This window comes from Antechinus flavipes, chromosome X (genome assembly GCF_016432865.1).
Source record: "Antechinus flavipes isolate AdamAnt ecotype Samford, QLD, Australia chromosome X, AdamAnt_v2, whole genome shotgun sequence".
Taxonomy (NCBI): Eukaryota; Metazoa; Chordata; class Mammalia; order Dasyuromorphia; family Dasyuridae; genus Antechinus; species Antechinus flavipes.
In genome coordinates this window covers 43,326,164-43,352,231 of record NC_067404.1, presented here as the reverse complement: position 1 = coordinate 43,352,231, position 26,068 = coordinate 43,326,164, and the positions used below count along the sequence as shown (strand labels likewise).

Sequence of the window (26,068 nt, the reverse complement as noted above, 5' to 3'; positions counted from 1 at the left end):
AAAATGGAAAAAACATTCTTAGTTTGTAGGCTGTACAAATCCAATCCCTGAAGTTTGCCAACCATTAGGCTATGTGATATTTAAGGTCCTTTCGATTTCTAATGCTATGATCATATGATCTAGATAAACGGGGTCCTGATTATTAGAAATAATGAATCCCCTGAAGTGATAGCATTATATTCAAATTTGTACTGGATATTTCCATTGAGCTGTGACCAATAACCAAATTTCATGCAATTATTAACTTCAAATGGTGTGAATTCAAATACATACATGGCCACTTCTGATCTGGTGTTTGCACCAATCAAGACCTAGCTATTTCTCTCTAGATGTACCATCATAGTAATGTTGGGGATGGTGGGGAAGAAATAAGCTGTTTCTGACCTCTAAGGACCATTTCATCTCCATATCTACAATCCTATGAAGTCATATTTAATCCCAGTAATCATCATTAGATCCTTTTGACAATACATTCTAGAACCTTGCCCAGAACTGGAAGCTCATCGATCAGGATCTTCCCTGTTTTGGAAAATTCTGACATCTACCCTTTCAAAGCCTGAGCTCCTCAGGCACATGCTTCAAGAAATCACGGTCACCTCCTCATCACAATCAGGTATTCAAATAGATTTTTCACAATTGGTATCATTACCCAAAAAATGGGGGGGGGGAGAAGCAAGAATCAAAAGGGCTTCAGTAACTACCAAACCATATGTCTACTCTCATCTCCATCAAATCTTTATGAGTGTAATCCACACACGTATGGAGGGCATCTTTGATGAAAATAGGAAAAGGCAATAGGGCAAGCTTTGACAAATAAATTTCTCTAGGAGACCACATTTTCAGTCATAAAACTGCCTGACAGGTGCTGAGAATACCAATTTGATTTCCTCTCCCTCCTTTTTATTGCTTGTTGGTGATTTTTTTTAAAGCATTTGACTCAGTAGAGCCAAATGTAACTTTTAAAGGTTCTGGCACAATTAGCTATGTCCCATGAATATATCAAGATCATTATAAGATACACATACCAACACAGAGACTATGTTTTCAATACAACCTATATAACACCACTTATATCTGACCTTCCTCTCTCCATTCACAGGCTATAAGCCTGGGTCAAGCCCTCATCATTTCATCTGGGCTATCACAATAACCTTCTAATTGGTCTTCCAGCTTCCAATATCTCTCCCTCTCCCTCCAATCCATCCTCCACACAGCTGCCAGAAGAATTTCCCAAAAGCACATGCTTTTGCATATGTCATCCACCCCCCAAGATCCTTAGCTTCCTTTAAGGCTTGACTCAGTTACCGCTTACTATAGGAAGCCTTCCATGATGTCCCTCTACTGTTAGTTTCTATTCAAATTACCTCATGTATTACCTCTGTATATATTATATCATGCTTCTACTAAACTCAGTAGTAAACTGTAAGCTCTTTTAGAGCAGGAACCGTTTCTTTTCTTTCTTTCTTTCTTTTTTTTTTGGGGGGGGGGAGTGGTAAGGGATGTAATTACCAGTGCTTAGCACGGATGCCCTGCACATAGTAAGTGTTTAATAGATATTTATTCAATTTGTTCAATAATCCTCTAATTATCAAAATCAAGCAAAGCACAAAACAGGGAAACATACTCACGCAAAACATGTTTCCACTGGTCAAGGAGTGTGACCAGCACAAAGCCCAAATGAAAAAGGGATTTACTACACATGGGGAGGTTGTCCGGCCATCCCTGTGTATGCATGACACTAGGCTGATTGCAGCAAACTTTGGAAAACTGCAGAGCCTCCACAATGAGATCTCTAAGCACTCAGAAGAGATCAGGTCAACTATCCACACAGGAAAGAAAAATGGATGAAGAATGCTTATTGCCCCTAAACAGGGCAAGCATCTAGATGGGCAGTCCATTGAGTGAATCAACAGCATATATACCTACAAACACACACACATTATATATGGAGAGAGAGATTTCATAAAGACTGCAGATAAAAAATGGGTTGGGCCCATGGCTGCAAAGGAAGAAAGTGGGCCGTATTGCCTTTGGGAAATTGCCCAGCATTATCTCCCTGCCACCCACCTCCCTTCCACCTCTGCAGGCACAGAACAGGGTAAGTCTGTTTCTAGCTTGCAAAAACTTAAGCATAAAGAAATGTTGGAATAGGTATTCTCTGACATAAGGGTAGAACAGAGCAGGCACTGCACTTCACATACCCGCTGCTTAAGAAGGGTTTGCTGAATTCAATTAAAATAACAGAATATTACCGGAGTGAAGAGCAGAAGATCTGAGTGGATCCCCAGTTCAGACATTTCATAATTATGCAATCCTTATTTAATTGGCTGGGCCTCAGTTTCTATAACAGTAAAATATAAATAAGAATCCTTATACTATCAAGCTCACAAGGATACTGGGAAGGAAATGCTTTGTAAACTATAGAGTGCTAGAACAACAGGAGCTCTTATTGTAGTTTCAAAATGTAAAGCTTTTTTTAAATTAAAGCTTTTTTATTTTCAAAATATATACATGGATAATTTTTAACATTCACCTCTACAAAACCCTGTGTTCTAATTTTTCCCTCCCTTTTTCCACCCCCTACCCCAGTCAGCAAGTGGTCCAATATATGTTGAACCTGTGCAATTCCTCTATACATATTTCCACAAATATCATGCTGTTCCAGAAAAATCAGATCAAAAAGAAAAAAAATGAGAAAGAAAATGCAAGCAAACAACAACAAAAACAGTGAAAATACTATGTTGTGGTCCACATTCAGTTCCCACAATCCTCACCCTGAGTGCAAAAATGTAAAGCTTTGATGTCAATGTTGACTAACATTAACATTACACCCAAATGGCTTGGAGAAACAATGAACAATGGAAAGTGGAAAAGGAATGAACATTTCAGAGAACCATGAGATTATACAGCTAAAACTCAGTAGCACTAAGATTTGAACAGAGATCTTGTGAGCATGTGATTGTAAAATTTAGAGGGAAGGGTCCTGAGAGATCATCATCCTGGCTCTACCATATATTACCTGTAGTATCTTAAGCAAGTCATTTCCCCCTCTCTACATCTCAGTTTCCTCACCTGTAAAATTAATGGACTATGAGGTCTCTTGTAGCTCTAGATCTAGAAAGCTCCTATTTAGCCCATTTTATGGAGGAGGAAAAACCCAGAAGATGACCTGGATTCAAATCCTGAAATTTGGGTCCGCTGTTGCCTTCTCCCTAAAAGGAGAGATTCCTGAGACCCCTTCTGGGTCTACCATCTTGCACTCTGTGATCTAATTACCTTCTGATCATGAATACCTAAATAGCAACTGAATGGTCATTTTGTAGTGGAGGATGGCTTGTGTACATAAAACTCTACGCTGATGGGCATACTGCATTTTTACCATAACACAGAGCTTATTCAGGTCACCAGGCAGAGAGCAAATGTTTCCCAGGTGTCAGGAGCTGTGCTAAGAGTTGGGGAAACAAAGAGAAAGCAAAATGGCCAGAGAATATGTAGTACTTGAGCTGAGCCTTGTAGGGAACCAGGGATTCTGGGAGGCAGGAGGAAGGAGGACATTTCCAGCATGGGGCACAGATCTCCCCCATGACTCTCGGGAAAATTACTGGACCAGAGAACCAACACTGAAGGGCATTGATTGGGAAAATGGAAGAAAAATTTTGTACGGCTGCAGTGTGGGTCGGCTTCTGGAGCCACTGCTGGGAGAAAAGCTCTCTGGGGTGTCTCCTGCTTGTCTTATTACTTAATCGTGGCCAATCTGGGAGCTGGAGTTAGTGAGGGGACAAGTAGTCTTCAGCAGATTGCAATGATATAGGCAGCAGTATGGGAAGTGAGATACTAAGCACAAAGAAGTGCCCCCCCCATCAATTTATGTCCCACATAGATGTTTCCTTTTCACAAGGAGATCCCCAAGTCATTTTAAAATATTGTAAAAACCTGGGTTTTTACTATGCTATCCAGCAGTAGGTGGTGTTAGGAGGAGCACCAAGCCCATTTCAAAGGAAAGAAGACAGAGGATCATGAGAACCTCCCTTTAATCTCCAGTCTCTAATCCATCCTCCACACAGCTACCAAGTGATAGTCCTAAAATACGCTTCTGACTGTCACTGTGCTGCTCAAGAAGCATCTGTGGTTCCCTAGGCCCTCTAAGATCAAATACAAACTCCTCTGGTTGCTGGTTAAAGGCCTTCAAAATCTGGTTCCGGCCCATAGTTAGAGGCAAATTGCTCTTCTTGATCCAGTCTGCTTCCCCTTCCCTGTATACATCATCTCAACTCCTGTGCCTGTACCTGTCCACAGGCTACTCTAAGCCTGGAATACACTCGCTCCTCACTTCTACTTCTTTGAATCCCTGTTTCCTTCAGAGTTCAGCTCAGCTCCCACCTCCTACATCAAGACCTTCTCCATTCCTCCCAGTGCCCTACCATTCTCGCCAATCCCCTACATCCCCAAATTACTTTTATTTGCTTGTCTGGGTACAGATTTCCCCACCACAGTGTGTAGCACACAGTAAGAACAAAATACTTGAACAAATACTTGAACAAGACCTGGCTTCTAGCCCCAGCTCTGGGCCCCTTAGACCACACAACCTCCAGGAAGGCACATATGATCCGTAAAATGAGGGGAGGGGTGGATTTGGAGCTGTAACTCTCTGATCACAGAAGCCTAAGACAGACCACCTACTTCCCAGGCTTTAGTCTGGAGAACAAAACATTTCATAAACCTTCCACTGCAGATCCAGAGAGCATTAAATCGAGTAAAAGCGATCTAACAATGAAATGGTTTCTTAAAGCTATGGTGGTGTAATGGGGGGGAAATATTGGCTTTGGAGTCAAAAAACCAGTTCAAATATGTAATCTACTACCGTGACCCCCAGTGAGTCACTAACACTTCCGAGCCTCAGTATCTCCCTCTGTAAAATATGAACAATTGGACCGGTACTGCTTACCGTACAGGGTGGCTGTGAGGTTCGATTGCTGTTGTGAGGTGCAGGCACCTCAAAGGGCTAGCTCGATGGCGGGGCTCCTGCTCGATGGGCTTCTCCAGTGGTAGAGCTCGCTTCGTGGAGCCGTCCACATCCTTCTGAAGTCCCCAGTGTGGCCAGTGGTATCTAAATGTAATGTGGCTCCCAGAATTAAGGGTGTAGCTTCTGGCTAAGCCTAAGACTAACTTGCCAACCAACTTCCAAGAAGGAAATCAAACCAATGGCTCTATTCTCATTAGCACTCTAGTCCAAGTGTGCCACCTATCCCGCTCAGCCTCTTCCGACCAGCAAACGACCTCTCTCCCTTGCCTTCTTCTCGGCTTCCCTCTGCTTTTTTGGATTTCGGACTACTCTGGTAGTCTATAAGAAAGGGTGGACCCTTTCTCATAATAATATTCATCAATAATTGGAGATAATGCTAAATTTCAGCTTGAGGTTTGGAAAAATAAGGAAATAATTTTCCCTAGTCAAGTTCATGGAGTCCCTGAAATCAACCCATAGTCATGTGATTGCTTTGTGTCTGTGTGTGTGTGGGAGAGGGGAGGTGTCACATATCTCAGGGCAGCTAGGAGGCGCAGTGGATAGAGCACCAGCCCTGAAATACGGAGGACCTGAGTTCAGATCTAGTCTCAGACACTTAACACTTCCTAGCTGGGTGACCCTGGGCAAGTCACTTAACCCTGATTGCCTCAACAACAACAAAAAAAATCCCTGCTCTAAGACAAGCTCTCCAGGAAATCTCTATCAAAGAGAGAATGTTTACAGAGGCATCTCACCTGCAAAGGACCTATAATACTACAGGGGCTTCTCAGCACGCTGGCAACACCCACGGGAGTCAAGAGCTCATGGCATACAATCATAACCCAATTGGAGAGGTCAAAACCTCCAAATGGAGAAGAGGCCTCTTCATGTCATTCAGAGGACTATTAAGAAAGGAAAACTGTTCTTTATCCAAGGCTATGATCCACTTTCCAAAAGGGATAAATAGAGGCTGAAGGGCAGGCAGCCCAGTTTAATGTGAGGAGAATATTGCCAAGAAAATGTGTGTAATATAGCTTTTAAAATTTCCCTTTACATACCAGGCTCCGGTTTAGCTCTGGAAACAAGACCTCATCCTCTCTCTTAGAGCTCAATTTAAAGCCCACCACTGTTCCCTTGGGGCTTCAGAACTTTAACTAGGAAATTAATATTGTCTTCTCACCCCCTCACCTGCTACTGAGCGTCTCTTTGATTAACACAGAGAAGAGCTGCCAAAGGAAAAAAAGTAGCAGCTTTTGTAGAAAATTTTTTTTATTTTATTTTAAAATAGGTTCATTAACTTTGCCAGGTAAACAGAATTAAGAATATTCCTACTTTATTAAATTCAGTGGGGCTTCATTTTTCTGCCCGTTCCATATAAGTGGATTTTTAGATGAGGAAAGGACCTCTCCTTACTTCTTGGCCCACTTTAAGCAATGGCACTATTTTGGGTCAACAATTTTTCATCCCAGAAATGCATCACATGTTTTCCTGTCTTTTTATATGGGGCATTTGGGCCATCATTTATGTTTTCCTGAAGGTTATGGCAAAAAGTGGAATGGATGGTGTGTTAAACTTAGGAGCTAGAGGACCTGAGTTTGAATCTCACTTCAGTCATTTACTGTAATCCTGGACCACTTCACCTCTTAGAGACATGATTTCCTCATCTGGAAACCATATATTGATTCTGTCTCCCAAGGTTGTAAGAAAAGTGTAATTTTTTAATTTTTTTTTGGCAAAGTAATTGGGGTTAAATGACTTGCCCAGGGTCACACAGTTACATAGCGTTAAGTGTCTGAGGCTGAATTCAGGTCCTCCTGACTCCAGGGCTGGTGACTATACTGTCATCTAGCTTCTCCTGAAAAATGCAATTTTAATGTGAATTATTTTCACTACTACTAAGCTTTCCCATGATACATTGGTGTATCAGGAACTAGCAAGGTGTCCAGGCCAGCTACTTTCCCCTCCAAAAAATAGCCCCAGATTACTATGCCTGTGGATTTCTTCTATCACTTCCCTTTGCTGTGATCTGTCACTGGTCCTGTCCTACTGCTTATAATCCCTGACTTTAGTTTTGCCTGAAGGAGGCTTTTCATACCTCCAACCAAGTGCATGGCTTTTGTGGTATCAGTTTCCCACTCAAGAATCTATCTATCTTCCTTTCTTCCTTCCTTCCTCCCTCCCTCCCTCCATTCGTCCATTTCCTCTTTTCTTTCTTTCTTTCTTTCTTTCTTTTCTTCTTTCTTTCTTTTTCTTTCTTTCTTTCTTTTCTTTCTTTCTTTCTTTCTTTCTTTCTTTTTCTTTCTTTCTTTCTTTCTTTCTTTCTTTCTTTCTTTCTTTCTTTTCTTTCTTTCTTTCTTTCTTCCTTCCTTCCTTCCTTCCTTCCTTCCTTCCTTCCTTCCTTCCTTCCTTCCTTCCTTCCTTCTTTCCTTCCTTCCTTCCTTCCTTTTTCTCTTTCTTCTCCCTTCCTTTCCTTTTCTCTCTTTCTTTTTCTTTCTTTCTTCCCTTCTTTTCTTTTCTTCCTCCTTTCTTTGCTCTTTCCTTCCCTCCCACCTTCCTTCTTTTCTTTTTTGCTTATATTTTATACATTACTTTAATACAGAATCACATCTACACACTAAAGAGATGGAAAAAAACTAAGACTTTAATTAAAACCAGATACTGATTACAAGGAATGAGATGAGCTGCTATTATCAATAATGCCTGGGGAGGGGTGGGGTTAAGCTGGGTTAGTTTAATTCAGATTTTCCCACAATGCCTCTGGACAGGGGCCCTGCTCAAGACTCAGGAATCATCCTTTTCCAATGAAGTCTTTGCTGCTCAGCCTCACCCCACAATCTTTCCCGTACTCTGAATTCATTCATCATTTGTCTCCTGACTGGAATTCTAATTCTTTGAGGGTAGACACCTTGTGATCTTGACCTCTTTGTTCTCCTGAAGGATACCTACTTCAATAGCAAACACACAACAATAAAGGCAATACTTTCTACCGGAAAAGTTTTCGGAGGACTGCTTCAACTGCTGCTTTTTCCTTTGAAGTCTAAGCTCCTTGAGGGGAGGGATTAGAAAGCACAGTGGATAGAGCACTGGTACTACAGTCAGAAAGATCAACCCTGGGCAAGCCACTTTTAACCTCTGTCTGCCTCAATTTCCTCATTTGTCAAAAATCTGTAAAATCTGTATTATAATAATAATAGTAACAGCACCTACCTCACAGGGTTACTGTGAGGATTCAATGGGATAATATGTGTAAAATGCTTAGCGCAATATCTGGCACAGTATAGGTGCTTACTAAATAAATTCTTGTTCATTTCCTCTCCCCTTCCATTTCACTCATTTGTTGTATTTGTATTTTCCGTGCCTGGCACCAAATAGGCACTTAAGAAATGCCCGGTAATGGATTATATAATGTGTATGTCACGTAGTCATTTCCATGTTGTCTCTTTGTTCAAATTTTATCTCTCTGAAGCTATGGATTGCATTTACTTTCCTCTGAACTCCCCAGGACTTGACCCTGTGCTTTAATTTGACTCAGTGAACTTGGGTTGAAATCCCAGCTCTGCCACTAGCTAGCTATGTGATCTAGGGGAAGTTACTTCACTACTGAGAAGGCTACAAATAAGAAGGCCCTTCTCTCACACAAAACCCTGGCAACTTCAGACCTTAGGTGAAAGACAAAGGTTAGCAATGAAAGTTCTCCAACTCTAAACTCAAAGTGACCAGCAGATCCACTGTGTAGCAGCTGCTCCAGAGCAACTTCCCCAACTCAGACACACAGTTTGGGGACCCCCGGGTGGATGCTTACTACTTTTTTCCCTCAGGGTTCTTAGGTACCGCAGAGAGACTGGGCTTCTTCCTACAGAGCTCAAAAGTTTTCATTGATGTGTTTTCTATTAACATCAGTCAGGCCCAAATCAATTAGCTTTTAGCAGTGGTTTACTAAGGTGATAACAACAGGTGGGACAAAGCACTAATGTCAGGGCTGGGGTGCATGCTTCCATAAATGCAGAAAAAGTCAGGAAATAAGTGGCCTGACATTTAGGGAAGCACACACGTGGCAAATATGTGTGTTTGAAATATAAGCTCACAACTTCTGCTTGCTCAAAGTCTTCTCTTTGTTCTTGGGCATCACACTTTTTGGATACAAGGAGTCACGTTACTTTAAGTGACTTCCTCTCACAGGAGGCCACCTGTCCATATCTATCTGTGTCAGTCCTCAGCGTGTCTCTCTCTGGCTCTCCTGTCTTGGGTGACCAAACTTTTGCTTTGAAGATCTGCTACTGGTCAATTCTCTCTGATGACATGGTCAGAGGAGGAGGAAGAGGGGGCAGGGAGAAGAAGGAGAGAGGGCAAGAGACAAAGACAAAGACACACACAGAGAGAGAGAGAGAGAGAGAGAGAGAGAGAGAGAGAGAGAGAGAGAGAGAGAGAGAGAGAGAGATTCCTCCGAGCATTTGCCTCTTAGGAGCCTAAACCTGGAATTCTTCACCCCTAGGCCAGTCAGTCACTTGAATGGGCTCACTGCTGAACTCACATTGTTTGGCTTCCAATTTTTACCCAAATGGCTTATGGTCCTGTGATTCTTTCAAATCAATTAAGGATTTCCCCTCATACCATGATGTGGTTATAGGGAAATTCTGGTGATTGACTCAATTGAGGTGTCTACACTTTCCAGGATTACATTAAGTGAGGGAGGAGATGAAAATTCCCATCATAATAACTGTATAACCTTAGATGCATGATATTCACTTTTTTCTTCCTATACAAAGGAGCTGTCTTTACTAGGCCGTCTTCAGCTTGAAGGGGTTAGTGAGCCAAATGTCTTAAAATCTGCAGAACTGTTGCAGAAAACAAGATGTTTAGCCTCTAAGCCCTCCACAGATGAGGAGCTTCAAAACTGGTGTCCACTTTTATGTGCTCAATTTATTGACTGGCTGGGAAGGAAGGGGAAGAACAGGGCAGCTCTTGCATTATTATTAGTTCAAAGTCTGCACTTGAAGGCCAAAGCCAAAGGCTTTGCATGAAACGAGTTAGTTCCTTAAACTGCTATTTTCCATCTTTAGAAGGGATGAGGATTGTTTGGGCAGGCAAGTTTCTGGAGGATTTGTGTTTTGTGGCTCCCCAGATTAAGAAGTTTGGAGTATCGGTAATGTGGCTGGCCAATACAGCCAATAATACATCATGGGTTTAACAGAGCCCTGCTCCCAAAACCTCTTCATCTGGAGCCGATACCAGAGATACACTACGCTGGGATCCTCTTTGTCAAAGGAGGTTTAGAAAGAACTGGAAGGAAAATCAGTGCCCATTAATTTATTGAAGAACATCTATACGTATCCTATTATATGAATGTAATGGAAAATTATTGAATTTATGTAGTTACCAAAATGATAAATGTGAAACCCTCAGAGAAACTCGAGAAGGCTTTGATAAAATGATGCAAAAGAGAACAAGCAGAACCAGGAAGATAATTTATATTATATCCAAAAATAAGGTAAAGGAAAATGAATAATGAAAGACTTAACTCTGATTTGGGCAGTAGCTTCTTAAACTTTTCCCACACGTGACCCCTTTTTGCCTGAGAAATTTTTATGGGAAAATAAGTATACAAATCAAACATTAATGATAATAAATCCTAATTTTGCAATCCCCACATTCAGTTAAGAGACCACACATAGGGTCATGAACCACATTTTAAGAAGCTGAGCTGTAGAGGACCAAGGACAAAATTCTGGCTTCTGCCTCTAGGGAGAGAGGTGAGGAATCATAGGGGAAGAATGAAGCAAACATTTTTCGACATAGCCATTTTTTTAAAAGTGACTTTTGCTTAAATTTATACATTACAGAGAAAGATTCTATTGGCAAGGGGTTGTAGCCATCGAGAAACCAGTGATTAAGAAATCATTAATCATCAATAAAATCAATAAAACATTCTTAAAAGTAAGATTTGAATTTATTTAGCTACAATAAAATGAGCTAAAGCTCTGGACAACCAAATAGTTATTTTTGATTACTTTTATAAGATAAGAGGGAGGGCTAGGAAGATTTAATGGAAGAGAAAACACTTGAGCTAGGATTGGAAAAAAAGAACAATTTCCACAGGTAGAAATTTTACAAGGGAATGACAGCCCTGGTGAATTCATGGAGGCAGTAGACACTAAGAGGAGCCATCCAGCTTGGTCAGAAGGTAGAATAAATGGAAGGACATGATGCTGGGAAAACTAGAAGGGTAAGTGGGAGCCAGGTTGTAGAAGGCCTTAAATGTCAGATTATGAAATCTGCATTTTATCCTTCAAGCTAACATCATGATCCAGTGGCTCTTACTCTTAGCATGTTCAACAAATAGCTAAGGAGAATTTAGCCCCTTAAGAAAATTGAAATATGACAAACAGAACATGAAAGTGCTTAGAGTGTACAAAACACACAGGCGTTGGGGAGGAGAGGTAGACCTTACAAAAGCAGCCACAATGAAAGTGCCTTTAGTAAGTACTATTGATTTAAACTTATTTTCAAGATCACAACTAAATTTCAGGCAAAGCTTTTTGCCAGTTCTATTTCCTGAAGGGGAATGACCTCTTAAAGCTAGTTTCAAAAAAAGGGCAATGAATCAAGGGACAAATTGTGACCTCATCCATCTGACTGTGGTTGAAGATGGTCATTTTCCCGCCAAATATTTTTCAAATTTAAATATATATATTGCTCCATTTTGTGGTTTGATCTTGGTACTTAGAGCTGACTTTACAAAAGCAAATGAAAGTGGAATATCCCATAACTCTCTTTGCTCTGTAATAGGACATTTGAGGAATAAGTGTATCACATATCCCAACTGCTAAGGAAACGGGAAAGGGTATCATTTATGTACACAACTAGGAAAACAATAGAAAATGAGAATTAAGTTATTCCCTAACTCTCTTTTTACCAACAATGGAAATTCCCATTGGCGTCTCTACTATTCCTTAAAAAAAATTGGAAATCAAGAATTTCATCATGAGTCTTCTTCCCCATCTCAACGAAACCAAGGTCTTCCTACAAAGTAAGAACTGGAAGGGACCTTGGGCATTGTGTAAGTCTCTGACAGAGAAGAAAATGGGCTCAAATAGGGGCAGTGGCTTGCCCAAGGTCACACAGCAGGTTAATTTTCTTCTGAACAATTCACTTGTCGCTGAAGCTTTTTCTGTCATTTCTAAGGCTTGTGACAATAATTGGTTACTATGGAAACTTGGCTGGTCCTGTGATTTCTGGGAGGGAATAAACAAGAGAAGTAAATCAGCTGAAAGAGCCTATTTTCGCTAAAGATGCCCATATTCCTTGCTAAGGGAGCTTACATTTAAACAATTCCTGTTCTTGCCTCTCCGGTCCTAGGTCTCTGCTGCTTTAAGTTCTGTAACGTCCCAAAAAGAAGAGTATCTAGGGCGTGGGGGGAAAGAACCCAATACTGTCCTAAGGGCTGAGGACTATCAGGAGCTCAGATTTGTTTCAGGAGGGAACAGGGGCTGGAACTTCGACAGGCTTTCAGCTGGCACACCCACCCACCCACACACACAAGCACACACATGCACACAACACTCACACACACACACACACACACACACACACACACACTCATACTCATACCCAGACCCGATCACCAACTAAAAGCTGTGTGACTTACCATTTCCCTACTTCCTGCCTTTCCTAAGTACTTACAGGAAATACTGGTCTCCCAGAATGGCATCAGCACTAGGGCATCAAGGAACCCTAGAGACTGGCTAATCCAATACCCTCATCTTTGCGAGGAGGGAACTGAGGGCCACAGAGGGGAAACAGTTTGCCCAAAGTAACAGACCGGGCTGATGGAGACCATTATGGATGGGAGTCAAATGATAAGGAAGCTCAGTGGGGGGTGGGGGACATTCAAAGGCATGGGAAAGGCAACTATTGGCTGTTTGGAAACCTCAGGTCTCTAAGCTCCCCATGCATCATGACCCCATTCCATGCTGTGACAACCTCACCAGGTTTCTCCCATACAGTCAACAGCTTTGATCATGCTTGGACAGACGGACATTGAGCAGTGAAAATTAAACTGTTTCGGAGAGACACAAATGCACAGTGAAAACATTTTCCCATCTTCCAGCAGGAAACCGAGTTCCAGTCTCCAACCCAAATGTTGTAAAAGCTTTTACAAGACAGTGGGTCTCACAAGTACTTTGAAGGCAATTCCCAGCCTACCTTCTCTTCTTTGTTCCTCGCCTCTCATAGGCTCCTCTGGGTTCTCTGCAGACACAGTGAGCTTTCTTTCTCTTACAACAACTAAAATAAAAGGAGAAGGCAGGCTTCATGACAGGGCCCCTGGCAAACCCCTTCAAGCCAGAGACCGTAGGCACTGTAAGGCAAGCTCATCTGAGGCCGGTACGCATTTGTGGGATGAACCGCCTTGAACATCCGATCAAAGGAGAACAAAACCGAGGCCTGAGAGCTGGGCTGGGGTGAGGGTTTGGCCCAACCCCAGCATTTCTCTCACTAGCTTATGATCGAATGATAATTCTAGAATAATAATAGAATAATTTCTACTTATGAAATTAGGTAAGACACTTCCCCCTCCCCACCCCCAGGGCCTTAATTTTCCAATCTGAAATGAACAGATTCCATTAGGTAATCCATAAAATACCTCTGACATTCTAAAATCCTGTGACCCGGGTTTTGCTCTGCCCTTTAGGGCTGTGTGATTTCTATTTGGCCTCAGTTCCCTCCTCTGAAAAATAAATAGTGATATGACTCGGAGCTAGGGGGCAGTTTGGGGGGGGCACACTTAGAATCATCACTAGAGTGGGGCAAAGGGAGTGTGGTCCCAGAGTGCTAGGATTTAGGAGGCAATATTAACAGAACCATCCCAGAATGAACATGTTCCTCCCAGAAGCCTTCTCCCACCCCGGGCCCCGCCCTCCTCCCCTACCCACCAGTAATCAGTTCTTCAGCAGCATTAAAAAAAAACAAACTCTGATGTCCTGAGTTCTTCAATTAGATGGCCAGAGCATAAATAAGCTTCTCACCAATTCTTCCTTCCCCCCTCCTCAATACCCCAAGCACAAAATCCATAGTTATAGCTCTGACTAAACTAGGTGGTCTGGAAGGTTACATCTAACTCTAACATTCTGAGATTCATTTTTTAATTTCATTTTTTTCTTAGTTACATGTAAAAATGATCTAATAGTACTACTGACGAAAAATGCTAAAGAATTAATTGTCCCTGAATACAGATTGAAGTATTTTTTTAACTTTATTTTTCTTGAGGACTTTTTTGGGGAGGAAGGGGATGTTTTTTCACAACATGACTTTTTTTTTTTTTTTTTTTTTTTTTTTTTTTTTTTTTTTTTTTTTTTTTGCTGAGGCAATTGGGATTAAGTGACTTGCCCAGGGTCACACAGCTAGGGAATGCTAAGTGTCTGAGACCAAATTTGAACTCAGGTCCTCCTCCTGACCTCAGGGTTGGTGCACTGCGCCATCTAGCTGCCCCCACAACATGACTTTTATGAAATGTTTTGCATAACTTCACAAGTGGCTTCTCAATAGAGGGAAGGGAAGAAGAAAAAGAATCTGGAACTCAAAGTTTTAAAAATGAATGTTTAAAATTGTTCTGCATGTAACTGAGAAAATAAAATATTAAATAAATTAAAAAATAAATTCTATGTAAAAATTTTAACATTTTAAAAATTTTTTGAGTTTCGAGCCTTTTCTCTTCCTCCTTCCCTCCCCTCCCCACTTCTTGAGAAGACAATTTGCTATAGATTACACATGTAAAGTCCTGCAAGATATTTGTCATGTTGCGAAACATAAGCAACCAAGCAAGAAAATTTTAAAAAGTAAAAAGATTCTGGGATTCGTAAGAGGAAAAACCAAAAAAAATGTGCTTTTCCATACAGGTCTGACATTCTAGATACTAGAAAAACACGGAGAGGGAACCTCTTTCTGAGACCACATAGAATTAATTGGGAATATTAAATTTCTTACTCTGATGCAAACTCAAGGCCCAGTAGGTTAAAAAAAATAGTCATATTATCATTTATTTTGATAGAATAGACAGAGTGCTGGATTTGGAGTCAGAGAACCCTGGCTCCACACACTGCCTCTGTCACAAAGTGTGGTATTTGGACAAGTCACTTTGATCCCTCCCGGACTCAGTTTCCCCATCTATAAAGAGGAAGAGAGGACAAAATGGCCACCCAGCTTCCTTCTGGTTATAGTTCTAGATCTACTGTGTGATCCTGGGAAAGTCAGTGCCCCTCCACAGACCTCAGTTTCCTCCACTATCTTGGATCAGAGGTCTCTGAGGTACCTGCCAGCTCAGAGTCTAGGATCCTATTTAATAATACAAGAAGTCAGGCAATATCAATCCAGTCTCAGCAATTAAAGTAGTCACAGAAGCATTTGCCAAAATGCAGTTTAGAAAAGTGTACATCTGGGGTGGGGAGCAGTACTGTGGCCATCTCTACATGATAAACTGCTCTTTTGATCAAGGTTGTTGAATGCAGATGCAAGTGTCAGTTCCACCCCCTATCCCCTAGCTCTGCTTCCTCATGTTCTTGTCCTGGTTGACTGGAAATGGTGTCCCTTCTCCTTCCTGCAGCTTTTTCTTTAGCACAGGATCATTTCAAATGAATTAAATACAATTCACCGACTTCACTTGGCTAAAATGAGACTTTTCATTTCAATAAACAAAATCCGATATCTTTAATTACTCTGCTCCGCTTTCCTGAAGAGAGAAGCTATTAAGTTGCCACCATAGGCCCTTCCTCTTCACTGAGAATGGGAAAAGTTGGGATGTCATTTTACCAACAATATTTCAGGGTATAGGTTGCATGGTACAGGAGAAAGCCTAGCTGTGTGATTCCCATCAAGCTGTTTCATCTCTCCATCTCTCTATCTCTGTGTATATCTGTTTTTTTTCTGTCTCTGTCTCCATGTGTCTGTCTCTGTCTCTCTGTGTATGTGGGTGTCTCTATGTGTCTCTGTCTGTCACACACACACACACACACACACACACACACACACACACACACATCCCCTTGATCTCATCTGTGAAATGGGGAAAGTCATGCTTCTACTACTCACGTCCATGGCCTATTGTGGAAATCCACAAAGATAACAGATGTCAATTGATGCCAAAGGATCATATAAATATTGAGAACTACCATTCTGTGTCTCCAAAAACTGCATTCACATAAATAAATAAATGGGAATCTGAAAGTGAAAGCACGAGCACCTGGGGTCCCAAAGTCAGTGCTCTTTCCACTGTACCACACTCCCAAAGTGATCATCTTCCAGCCCAGTGCTGATCATGTCACTCCCCAGGTCAGAAAGCTCCAGAGGATCCTTCTTACTTCCAAGATCAAGCTCTTCTGTTTGGCATTTAAAGCCCCTTACAACCTGGGCCCAGCCTATATTTCTAGGTTTCTTGCACATTACTGTTTTTTCACATACACTTAGATCCAATCAAACCGGCCTGCTTCCTGTTCCCCGTACACAACCCTCCATCTCCCATCTCCACGCTTTCGGACATGCTCGCCCTCCTCATCTTCCCCCTTAGCATCCTTAGCTCCTTGTAAGGTTCATCTCAATTGCCACCTCCTAGAGGAGGCTGAACTTGATCACTCAGATAACTAATTACTTCCCACTCTGCTGAAATATATTACACCACCTGGATTTCTTATTTACTTGTCTGGTGCATATTGTTTTCCCCCAATGATTAACAAGTTCTTTGAGAACAGAGGCTATTTCTATCTTGTCTTTCTATCCCTAGCACTGAATATAGTGCCTGTCACATAGTAGGTGCTTCCTAAAAACTTGACTGAGTGAAGCCTATGAAAAATTCGTCCTTTACCATCAATTGGGCCCTAGTTTTCAGTTTTGCCGAGTACACCATCTAGCATCTATTCGCTTGCCTTCCAGCCTGCTGGTGTTCACATGGCTGAACCCACAAATATTAGACAGACCCTGGGGTGATCTCCAGCAAGAAAGTTTATTTTGTGGTCTGATATGAAATGAAATGACTACCATTTGGTGTGGTTGCTCGCCAGATCGAAAAAGCCAAACGTTCTCTTCGTCTGGGTCATGGAGACAGCGGGGCTAGCCCTCGCTAACTTTCCGGGCCCAGCGAAGTCATCGTGCCCAGACCGGCATTGACCTGAGAGGCCCGGAGCCAACAGGAGAAGGAAATTCACCGTCTTGGCCCATTAGGATGCAATGGGCATCAAAGGGGCAGGCTGAGCTGTGGACCCATGCCAAGAAACAGAGGCAATACTGACTCATTTCGGGGAATTGACCAAACAGTTCTCAATTGGGCCGTCCTTAGCCTTTCTTTTTCTCTCAAAATGATTAGCATTTTAAAATATGTCTTTGCCATCTCCAAGATGAACAAGCATTTAACACTTAGGAAAAGCAAAGCTCTCTAATGGAATCTCTGCAAATAAGATTTTTTGAAGAGAAAATTGGGCAATAAACCCAGACATAAAACTACTGGCATGAAAACAACTGGTTTTCAATGAACCTCACTATGATGACGTCTGTGTGTCTGTGTCTGTGTGTAACTGGGCATGTCACTTCACTTCTTTGTATCAGTTTCCTCCTCTGCAAAATGGGAAAAATAATATTTCTACTAGCTAACAAAAAGGGAACGTTCTCTATAAATCTTAAGATAATGCAGAAATGAGATTTTTTTTTACCATCACCCACTATTCATAAGATCACAGACCTAGAGTTGGAAGGGCCATTAGAGGATATGTAATAGAACATATCATTTTCCATAGGGGGAAACCGACTTGCCCAAGATTACACATATGCATGATGGATATAAGGCTGGAAGGGACCATAAGAGGCCTTCTAGTCCAACTGATAATTTTTTTTCACCTTCTAAAATCTTTTATGGTTGTAAATCTGAATCTGTGATCTGACTCTACAACTTCTTTTTTTTAGGTTAAACATGTGCAATTCTTCTAAACTTATTTCCATATTTATCATGATGTACAAGAAAAATCAGATCAAAAGGGTAAAAAATGAGAAAGAAAAAAACCAGCAAACAACAAAAAAAAAGTGAAAATACTATGTGTGATCCACATTCAGTCCCCTTAGTCCAACTGGTAATTTTTACAGAGGAGGACACTGAGCTGTGGGAAAGCAAGTGTCAAGTCCAATAGGCCCAAAAGATCTACAGGAAGACAAGCTCCCTTGCTAACCTAATGACCCTTCTACTTCTGCCCAGATGGTCCAGTTCTGTATTCTTGGCCAGCTTAGAGACACCTGACAGCGGGCTATAGTGGGGGGGAAACTAACTCTAGGCAAGTCACTTCAATTTTCTGAGGTTCAGTTCCCTCCTTTGTAAAATGATGGAAGGGGAAAGAGCATCTTCAGAGTAGAGGATCTGCAAGGCCCTTTCTAGCACTAACATTCTATACTTCTACCCTCTTATTTTAACACAAGATTATGAGATGATCAATTCTGATGGACGTGGCTCTCTTCAACAATGAGATGATTCAGGCCAGTTCGAATGGTTTTGTGATGGAGAGAGCCATCTACATCCAGAGAGAGGACTGTGGGAACTGAGCGTGGATCACTACATAGTATTTTCACTTTTGTTGTTGTTTGCTTTTTTGTTTTCTTTCTCACTTTTTTTCCTTTTTGATCTGACTTTTATTTTGCAGCAAGATAATTGTGGAAAATGTATAGAGGAATGGAACATGGTTAACCTATATTGGATTACTTGCTGTCTAGGGGAGAGGGTGGGGAAAGGGAGGGAGAGAAGATGTGGAACATAAGATTTTGCAGGTGTGAATGTTGAAAACTATCTTTGCACATATTTTGAAAATAAAAAGCTATTATTTAAAAAATAAAATAAAAGAATATCCCTTCTTAAAAAAAAAAAAAAGATGAGGCAAATGAGGCTGAAGGATGTAAAATGACTTGCCCAAAACAAATGTAAATAACAGCCCAGGACTCAATACCAGCACTCTTTTGGAAATGCTCTGCTGGTGCTACATGAGTCTCTAGAGAGATTCTAGGAGTATCTACCTAGAGCTGGAAGTAACCTCAAAGGCCACCCATTTCATAGAAAGAGAAACTGACTTACCCAGTATTATCTAAGTAATGTCAAAAGTATTATTCGAACTTAGGTCCTCTGACCCCAAATTCTGTAATCTTTCCACTAGCCCTGCTAATAATGAGTGTCAGGGGAAACTCTGAACCCAGGACTTTCCACTGAATCATGTTACCTCTCTTCTCCCTCACCTGGTTTCCACTGGATCAAACCAATTGGTAACCCTGAGTGAGGCTCACTCATGTAGGGTTCTTTGCCTTTGATTGAGCGAGAGGTTTGGGGACATCCTCTATATCCTCTACTGAAATGACAGCCACCCACTCCCCTCACTTTGTGCCCAGCACTATCCAGCACTGCTTTTGCCACTCTATCAACCTGTATTCCAGGCTAACCTAAGCCATTAACCTGCTGGGCAATCATTACACATTAACCTGTGGTTAAATGTGAGCTGGAGCTGTGAGCATTGTATTCGACTCCCAGTGTGTACATGATCTTGTGGGCCTATGCTGTGGGGGCACCTTATGGGCCAAGCTAACTTGCATCAGAAATTCTCCATTATATAAGAAAGTAAATCCCACCCCCACCCCTACCTTGGATAGGGTCCAAGAAGGACCAACTTAATCCCAAATTACCTTCTATATTAAGTGGTGTGAAAGCAAGGTTCCAGTGAGTATCTTTTGCAGCAGATTTATAATTAGATTTAACTTTGGCCAATAATAAAACAGGCTTATTATTCTGAGCACAAACTGAGAGAGAAGTAAGTCTGGGATAAAAAGGGTTTTGTGACCAAGAGGCAGCAGAGTAGATGAAATTGGTCATAAAGAAACTCAGTTATTGGTTCTGGTTCTACCCCTGCCTTAACAAGACAAAGGGATCAAAAAAAGTCACCTCAACCATCTCTGCCTCAGTTTCCTCAGACGTTGGACTTGATGGCATAATTTCTTATGCCACAAAAGCATAGAATTAGAACTGGGAGGTCACCTAGTCAAGGGCCTTCAAAAGCTGAGGTCCACAAGGGCATGAAAAATCCTGGACTGTAGGTAATGATCTCTCCTGAAGGGGAAGAGGATAGGATTCTGGGAAGCTGAAGTTGAAAGACGAATTAGAAAAATAATGTCTCTAGCACGCATGCATGCGCACGCACACACACACACACACACACACACACACACACATGAATACAAAATAGATCTCCATGTTTTGGGAGTGTCTAAACAAACAAGGACACATAAACATAATGGGAATATTGGTCTGCTGTAGGAAATGTGAATGTGGAATATAGAGAAGCACGAAAAGATTTACATGAACTGATACAAAGTAAACGGAGCCAGGAAAACAACATATTGTGACTACAGCAATGGAAATGGAAAGGACAATCATTAAATAATAAAAAGAATGTTGTAAGATATTAGAAGATACTTTCTTCCACTTTGTTGCAGAACTACACAGTCCATGGGTATGAAATATGACATATTTTCAGATTTATATATATATTTATCTAATTTGCTGATTTTTTTTTACTTCTTCCTCTATTTTTTTTCTTTAAAAAATATTCTTTGATATATGAGATGACTCTGGGAGAGGAGAATGAAAGAAGGATACTGGAAGAAATATAAGTGATTTTTTAAAAGATATAAGTAAGAATTTATTTGAAAAAAAAAGGAAAAAATGCCACTTTTAAGTAGCATCTAAGGCCAGGAATAGCTACTAGCTTTTCGAGATAATAGATAGTATGCACTTTCATAAGGAAGAGACCTTTTTAGAATTCCTGTTAATCAGGCCCTTTTCACTGTTATATATGCACATATATTAATGCTCAAGAGTCTGAAATACAGTCAGGTAGGAATCTTTCCACATGGTGGGTGGTCCACAGCCAAAGCTCTGCTCTGGACTGGTTTTCTGTTTGTTTTTGAAGGCCTCCACAGTCTGCTGGTCGCCACCTATTCACGACCTCAACAGAAGTCACTAGTATGAAGGTTAGTACTACACATACAAATGGCAGCTGCAAACAGAGCTAACCCTTGTATGTCAGTGCTCTAAGAAGGACACGCAGAATCTCAAGGCTGGAAGATGCCTTAGAGAGTGTATAGAAGCAGCTCCCTGGTTTTACAGAGGAAGAAAATGAGGTACAGAGAAAAGGGACCTCCCCAAGTTCCTTCTCAGAAATTGGTCCAAAACTACATAATTGTCCCGTATGGACTCATTACAAAAGCACATAAAAACTGACAAGAGACCGGAGCAGCTAATAAGTCCAATCCATACATGAAAGAAAGTCCCACTAACACAAAATCCAGCCATGGAGCATCCAGCCTGTGCTTAAGCATCTGCAAGGAGAGGGGAGCTACTATCTCCTCTCCTCTAGGCAATGCATTTCACTTTGGGACAATTCTGTTAGGAAGGGATTTTTTTTTTATTGATGTTGAGTCAAAATTTTCCTTTTTGCACTATTCCCCCCACTCAACATGAAAGCTCTATTCAAATAGTTTAAGACGGTAGCATGTTTCCCCTGACGTGTCTTGTCTGTTGAGGGATTCCTGTTAAGGTTAGATGGCATGGGACAGTTGGGTGATACAGCCAGATAGAGTGGTGGGCATGGAGTCAGGAAGCCTTAGTTCAAATCCAGCCTCAGACAGTTACTAGTTGTGTGACTCTGGGCAAGTCACTTTACTCTGCCTCAGTTTCCTCATCTGTAAAGTGATCTGGAGATGGAAATGGCAAACCACTTCAGTATCATCTTCCTAAGTTCAAATCCTGCCTCAGACACTTACCAGGCAAGTCACTTCACCCTGCTTGCCTCAGTTTCCTCATCTGTAAAATGAGCTGGAGAAAAGAATGACAAACCCTTCTAGCATCTTTGCTTCCTGAGTTCAAATCTGGTCTCAGACACTTCCTAGCTGTGGGACTCTGGGCAAGTCATTTCACTCAATTTGCCTCAGTTTTCTGTAAACTGAGCTGGAGAAGGGAATGGAAAGCCACTCGAATATCTCTGCCAAGGAAACCCCAAATGGGGTCATGAAGAGTAAGACATGACTGAAAAAACACAGTACCAACAAGGACTCACAGTGTATGCAGGGCTAGGCCTCAAGTCAGGAAAACCTGAATTCAAATCTGGCCTCAGATACTTAGTAGGTATGTAACCCTGGCTGAACCACTTAACTTCCATTTGCTTCTGTTTCCTCATCTGTAAAATGGGGGTGTTGTGAAGATCAAATGAGATAATTTTTCTCAAGTGCTTAGCATAGTGCCTGGTACATAAAAAGCATGTGCATAACAAATGCTTTGCTCCAGACTAAATGTGCCCATTTCTTTCAAGCAATCCTCAGATAATGTAGGTGGGTACGAGACCCTTCGCCACCTTCGGTACTCTCCTCTACACATAGTCCATCTTATCAGAGTCCTTCTAAAACCATGACGTCCATAAGAGAATGCAATGCTCCAGAGGAGGTCTGACAAAGAAAAAGGGACCACCTTCTTATTCCTGGAAGCTACGCCTCTCTTAATGTAATCTAAGATCGCATTAGCAGGCTTGGTTGCCACATCATCCTGCTGGCTCATTTTGAACTTGTAATTTATATCTTCTCAGATATTTTTCAAAATATTTTCAAAATCTGACCCATTTTATAATTGGGAAACTGATTTTTTGTACCCAAGCAAAGGATTTAACATTGAATTTCATCTTGTTAGATTCACCCCAGTACTATAGCCCATCAAGAACCTTTTCAACCCTGACATCCAGTGTGTTAGTTCTCCCTCCCAGATTTGTGTCATTTGCGAATTTGATGAGTACGCTATCTATGACTTTATCTAAGTCATGTATCAAAATCCTGAAAACCACAGGGGTAAGCCACGATCCCTGGAGCACTCCACTGGAGACATCCTGCCACATCGACACTGAACCATTAGCAACTCACACTGAACCATGGCCAGCCATTCAACCAGGTCTAAAAGCATCTTCCTGTAATACTGTATTATCCATCTCCCCATCTTCTCCACAAGAATAATGTGAGTTTTTTTTTATATCAAATCTTCACTAAGATCTAAGTAAACTATGCTCCCAACATTCCCCTCATTTACCAGTTTAATAATTCTGGCTTTTAAAAAAACACAGGAAATGAAGTTGATCTGGCCTTTTTTTTGTAAATAGTATTTTTTCCCAATTACCATGTAAAGATAGTTTTCAACGTTCATTTTTATAAGATTGAGTTGTAAATTCTTTCCCCTTCCCTCACTCCTCTCCAAGACAGCAAGCAATCTGATTTAAGTTATACGTGTGCAATCATGTTAAACATATTTCCATATTATGGCATAACTTATTCTTTTTTTTTTTGCTGAGGCAATTGGGGTTAAGCAACTTGCCCAGAGTCACACAGCTAGGAAGTGTTAAGTGTCCGAGATCAGATTTGAACTCAGGTCCTCCTGACTTCAGGGCTGGTGCTCTAACCACTGTGCCACCTAGCTGCCCCCTAACTTAGTCTTTAGGAAGCCCTGTTGGCTCCTTGGAATCACCATTTCCCTCTAGATGTTCATAGACCATGTCTTTAATGAATGACACTCAGATTTTCCCAAGAATCAAAAGCAAAGTCATTGGCCTATAATTTATAAAGTCTCTTCTCTTTTCCTCCTTTTCCTCCTTTTTTCCCAGTAGAGATTTAAAAACCTTTTGTGCTTCCCTTACCAGCTTGAACATTCCTGATACTATTTTTATGAGACTGTGCCACACTTATAACCATCTTCTTTACATTTCTTTTTAAATCTAAGTTGGTTTCTAAGTGCCCTCTGCATCCACATCAGTCTCCTCAAACAGGTCTGCATAGTTCCTCATTGAAATTATTTCCTTTGTGTCTTCAGAATTTCTTTCCTGAACTTCTTCTGTCTCTCTTGGGTTGACTTCTACTGGAAGGCATTTTGCTTTATGAGATCATGTCTACATTTCTTCTGAACTGGAAATCTCTTTCCCCAAAATCTTGGATGCATATCACCATGCCTCACTTGTCAGCCCTTCTCTATCATAAATTCTAGAATAGACGCATCACTTTCCCTTAAGGTTCTCATCACTACCATTTCAGCAACCAATTCTTCCCTGTTAATGACAATCAAGTCCAAAATAGAATTTTTCCTTTGCTGGTTCTTGACCTTTTAAAGGAAATAATTATCCATAAGTTAAGTGTAGAAGTCCTTAACTACCCTGCTTTTAAAAGAGAGTGAGCACCAGAAGGTTCTGGATAATTCACTTTATTCCCTTATCACTAATGCAGCATGCCTTAGTGTTAGACTGGTTAAATGTATCCCAAATTCATCTATTTTTTCTTCCTGTCCAAGTGGTCAGTAGTATATTCCACTGATACAATAACATCTCTTCTTTCCTCCTTTGACCTATACTCAAATACTCACTACCAAGTTTTCCCCTCTCTACTTACTGGATCTCCTCATCTAAGGAAATCTTCTTAACAATCAGTGCTGGTCCACCCCCTACCCTTTTATCTATCCTGTTTCTTTTGAACAGGCTAGACACATACATAGTCAAATTCTAGTCATAGATTTCACATACAAAGTCTTAGTGATATCTGAGTTCAATTTTGCTTACCTACATTGGAACTTCTACTATTTCTTGTTTTTGCCTAAACTTTGGGTTTTTGTGTGTAGACGCTTGAGGTCATAGGTTTTAATACTGCCTTCTTTCTTAGATTTTGTCTCCTGTGAATTTCTGGGTTTCCCAGCTGCTATTCATCTTCCTTTTTGGTGTCTGCTCTGTCCAGTTTCTAACTTAAAAGACTCGTTTTGGTAGGCAGTTTTCTCTAATCCACTTTCTTTTTTTTTTTTTAGTTTAAAGCTCTTTTGATTAGATTTGCTAGATAACAATTAAATATATTCTTTTATTTCTATGTAAAAATTTTAAATTTTATCTTTTTTTCAATAAACAAAAATTTATGTTTTCCTCCCCCACACTTTTACTCTCTCAAAAAGAGGAAAAAAGCCTTCCAACAAATAGGCAGAGTCAAACATAACTAATTCCCCCATTGGCTGACGTCCAAAAAAAATATTTCTCAATCCATACCTTGAATCCATCACTGCTCTGTCAAAAAGTGGGTAGTATTCTTCACTACTGGTTCTCTGGAATCATGTTCATTATTGTGTTGATCAGAGATCTTAAGAGTTGAAAAGTTGTCTTTGCAATGTTGTTATTGCATAAATTAATTCATCTAATTCTCCTCACTTTACTCTCCATCAGTTCATATATATTTTCCCAAGTTTCTCTGAAACTATCCTCTCCATTGTTTGTTTCGGCACAACAGTACTATTACATTCACACACCAAAATCTGTTCAGTCATTTCCCCAACTGATGGCACCCCTTTAGTTTCCAGATCACTGCCAATATATACATTTACATATATATGTGCATATATGTACATATGTATGTGGTCTTTTTCCTCTTTCTTTGATCTTTTTGGGATAGCAAATTCAGTCTTCCTAGCCTTTTTTTTTTTTTTTTTTTTTTTTTTTTTTTTTTTTTAGTAGGCTCAATTCCTGGCCAGGAATCTGTCAACCTCATATTATAAGTCCTAATACAGAAATCCAAACCCCATTCTCAGATACTACCTTTTTAAACATCTGTTCCCTTCCCAAATTAATTTTTCTCTTCTGCATCCCTTGCCTTCAAAAGGCAAAAGAGAGGAAACAAATACCTTATTGTCTTCGATTTCTCATACAAAATTTCATAATCATTGGCCGTATTTTAGAAGGTCTGCCTATTTTTTCATGCTAATGATGGAAAGACAGAAGCCTAAAATCCTCTAATGCTCTACCAGAATAGAGGTGATCCTCAGTTTTCAATGGCGAGGCCAGAAAATCAGAGCTCAAGGAAGCCCTTAGGCTTCGAGTATGACCTCAGTAAGGCAATGTATGTGCATTGATGAAAGATCAGTTTAGTCACGTTTCTAGCATTTACGAATCTCATCACCAAGTTGCTCACAGAGAAATGGATTTTCCTAGACAAGGCAACTATTAG

At 40.8% G+C, this 26,068-nt stretch overlaps 1 protein-coding gene across 2 annotated transcripts in view; it reads right to left on the bottom strand.

Moving 5' to 3' along the window:
* HS6ST2 (heparan sulfate 6-O-sulfotransferase 2) overlaps positions 1 to 26,068 on the bottom strand; it is a 278,257-nt gene that overhangs the window by 220,271 nt on the left and 31,918 nt on the right. Inside the window, exon 2 of one of the 2 annotated variants that reach the window (XM_051968698.1) lies at positions 13,205 to 13,285. The exons of the other annotated variant lie outside the window; for it this stretch is intronic. Coding sequence (XP_051824658.1) covers positions 13,205 to 13,285 — 81 coding nt within the window. The remainder of the gene's footprint in view (positions 1 to 13,204; positions 13,286 to 26,068) is intronic. 2 annotated transcript variants of the gene reach the window in all.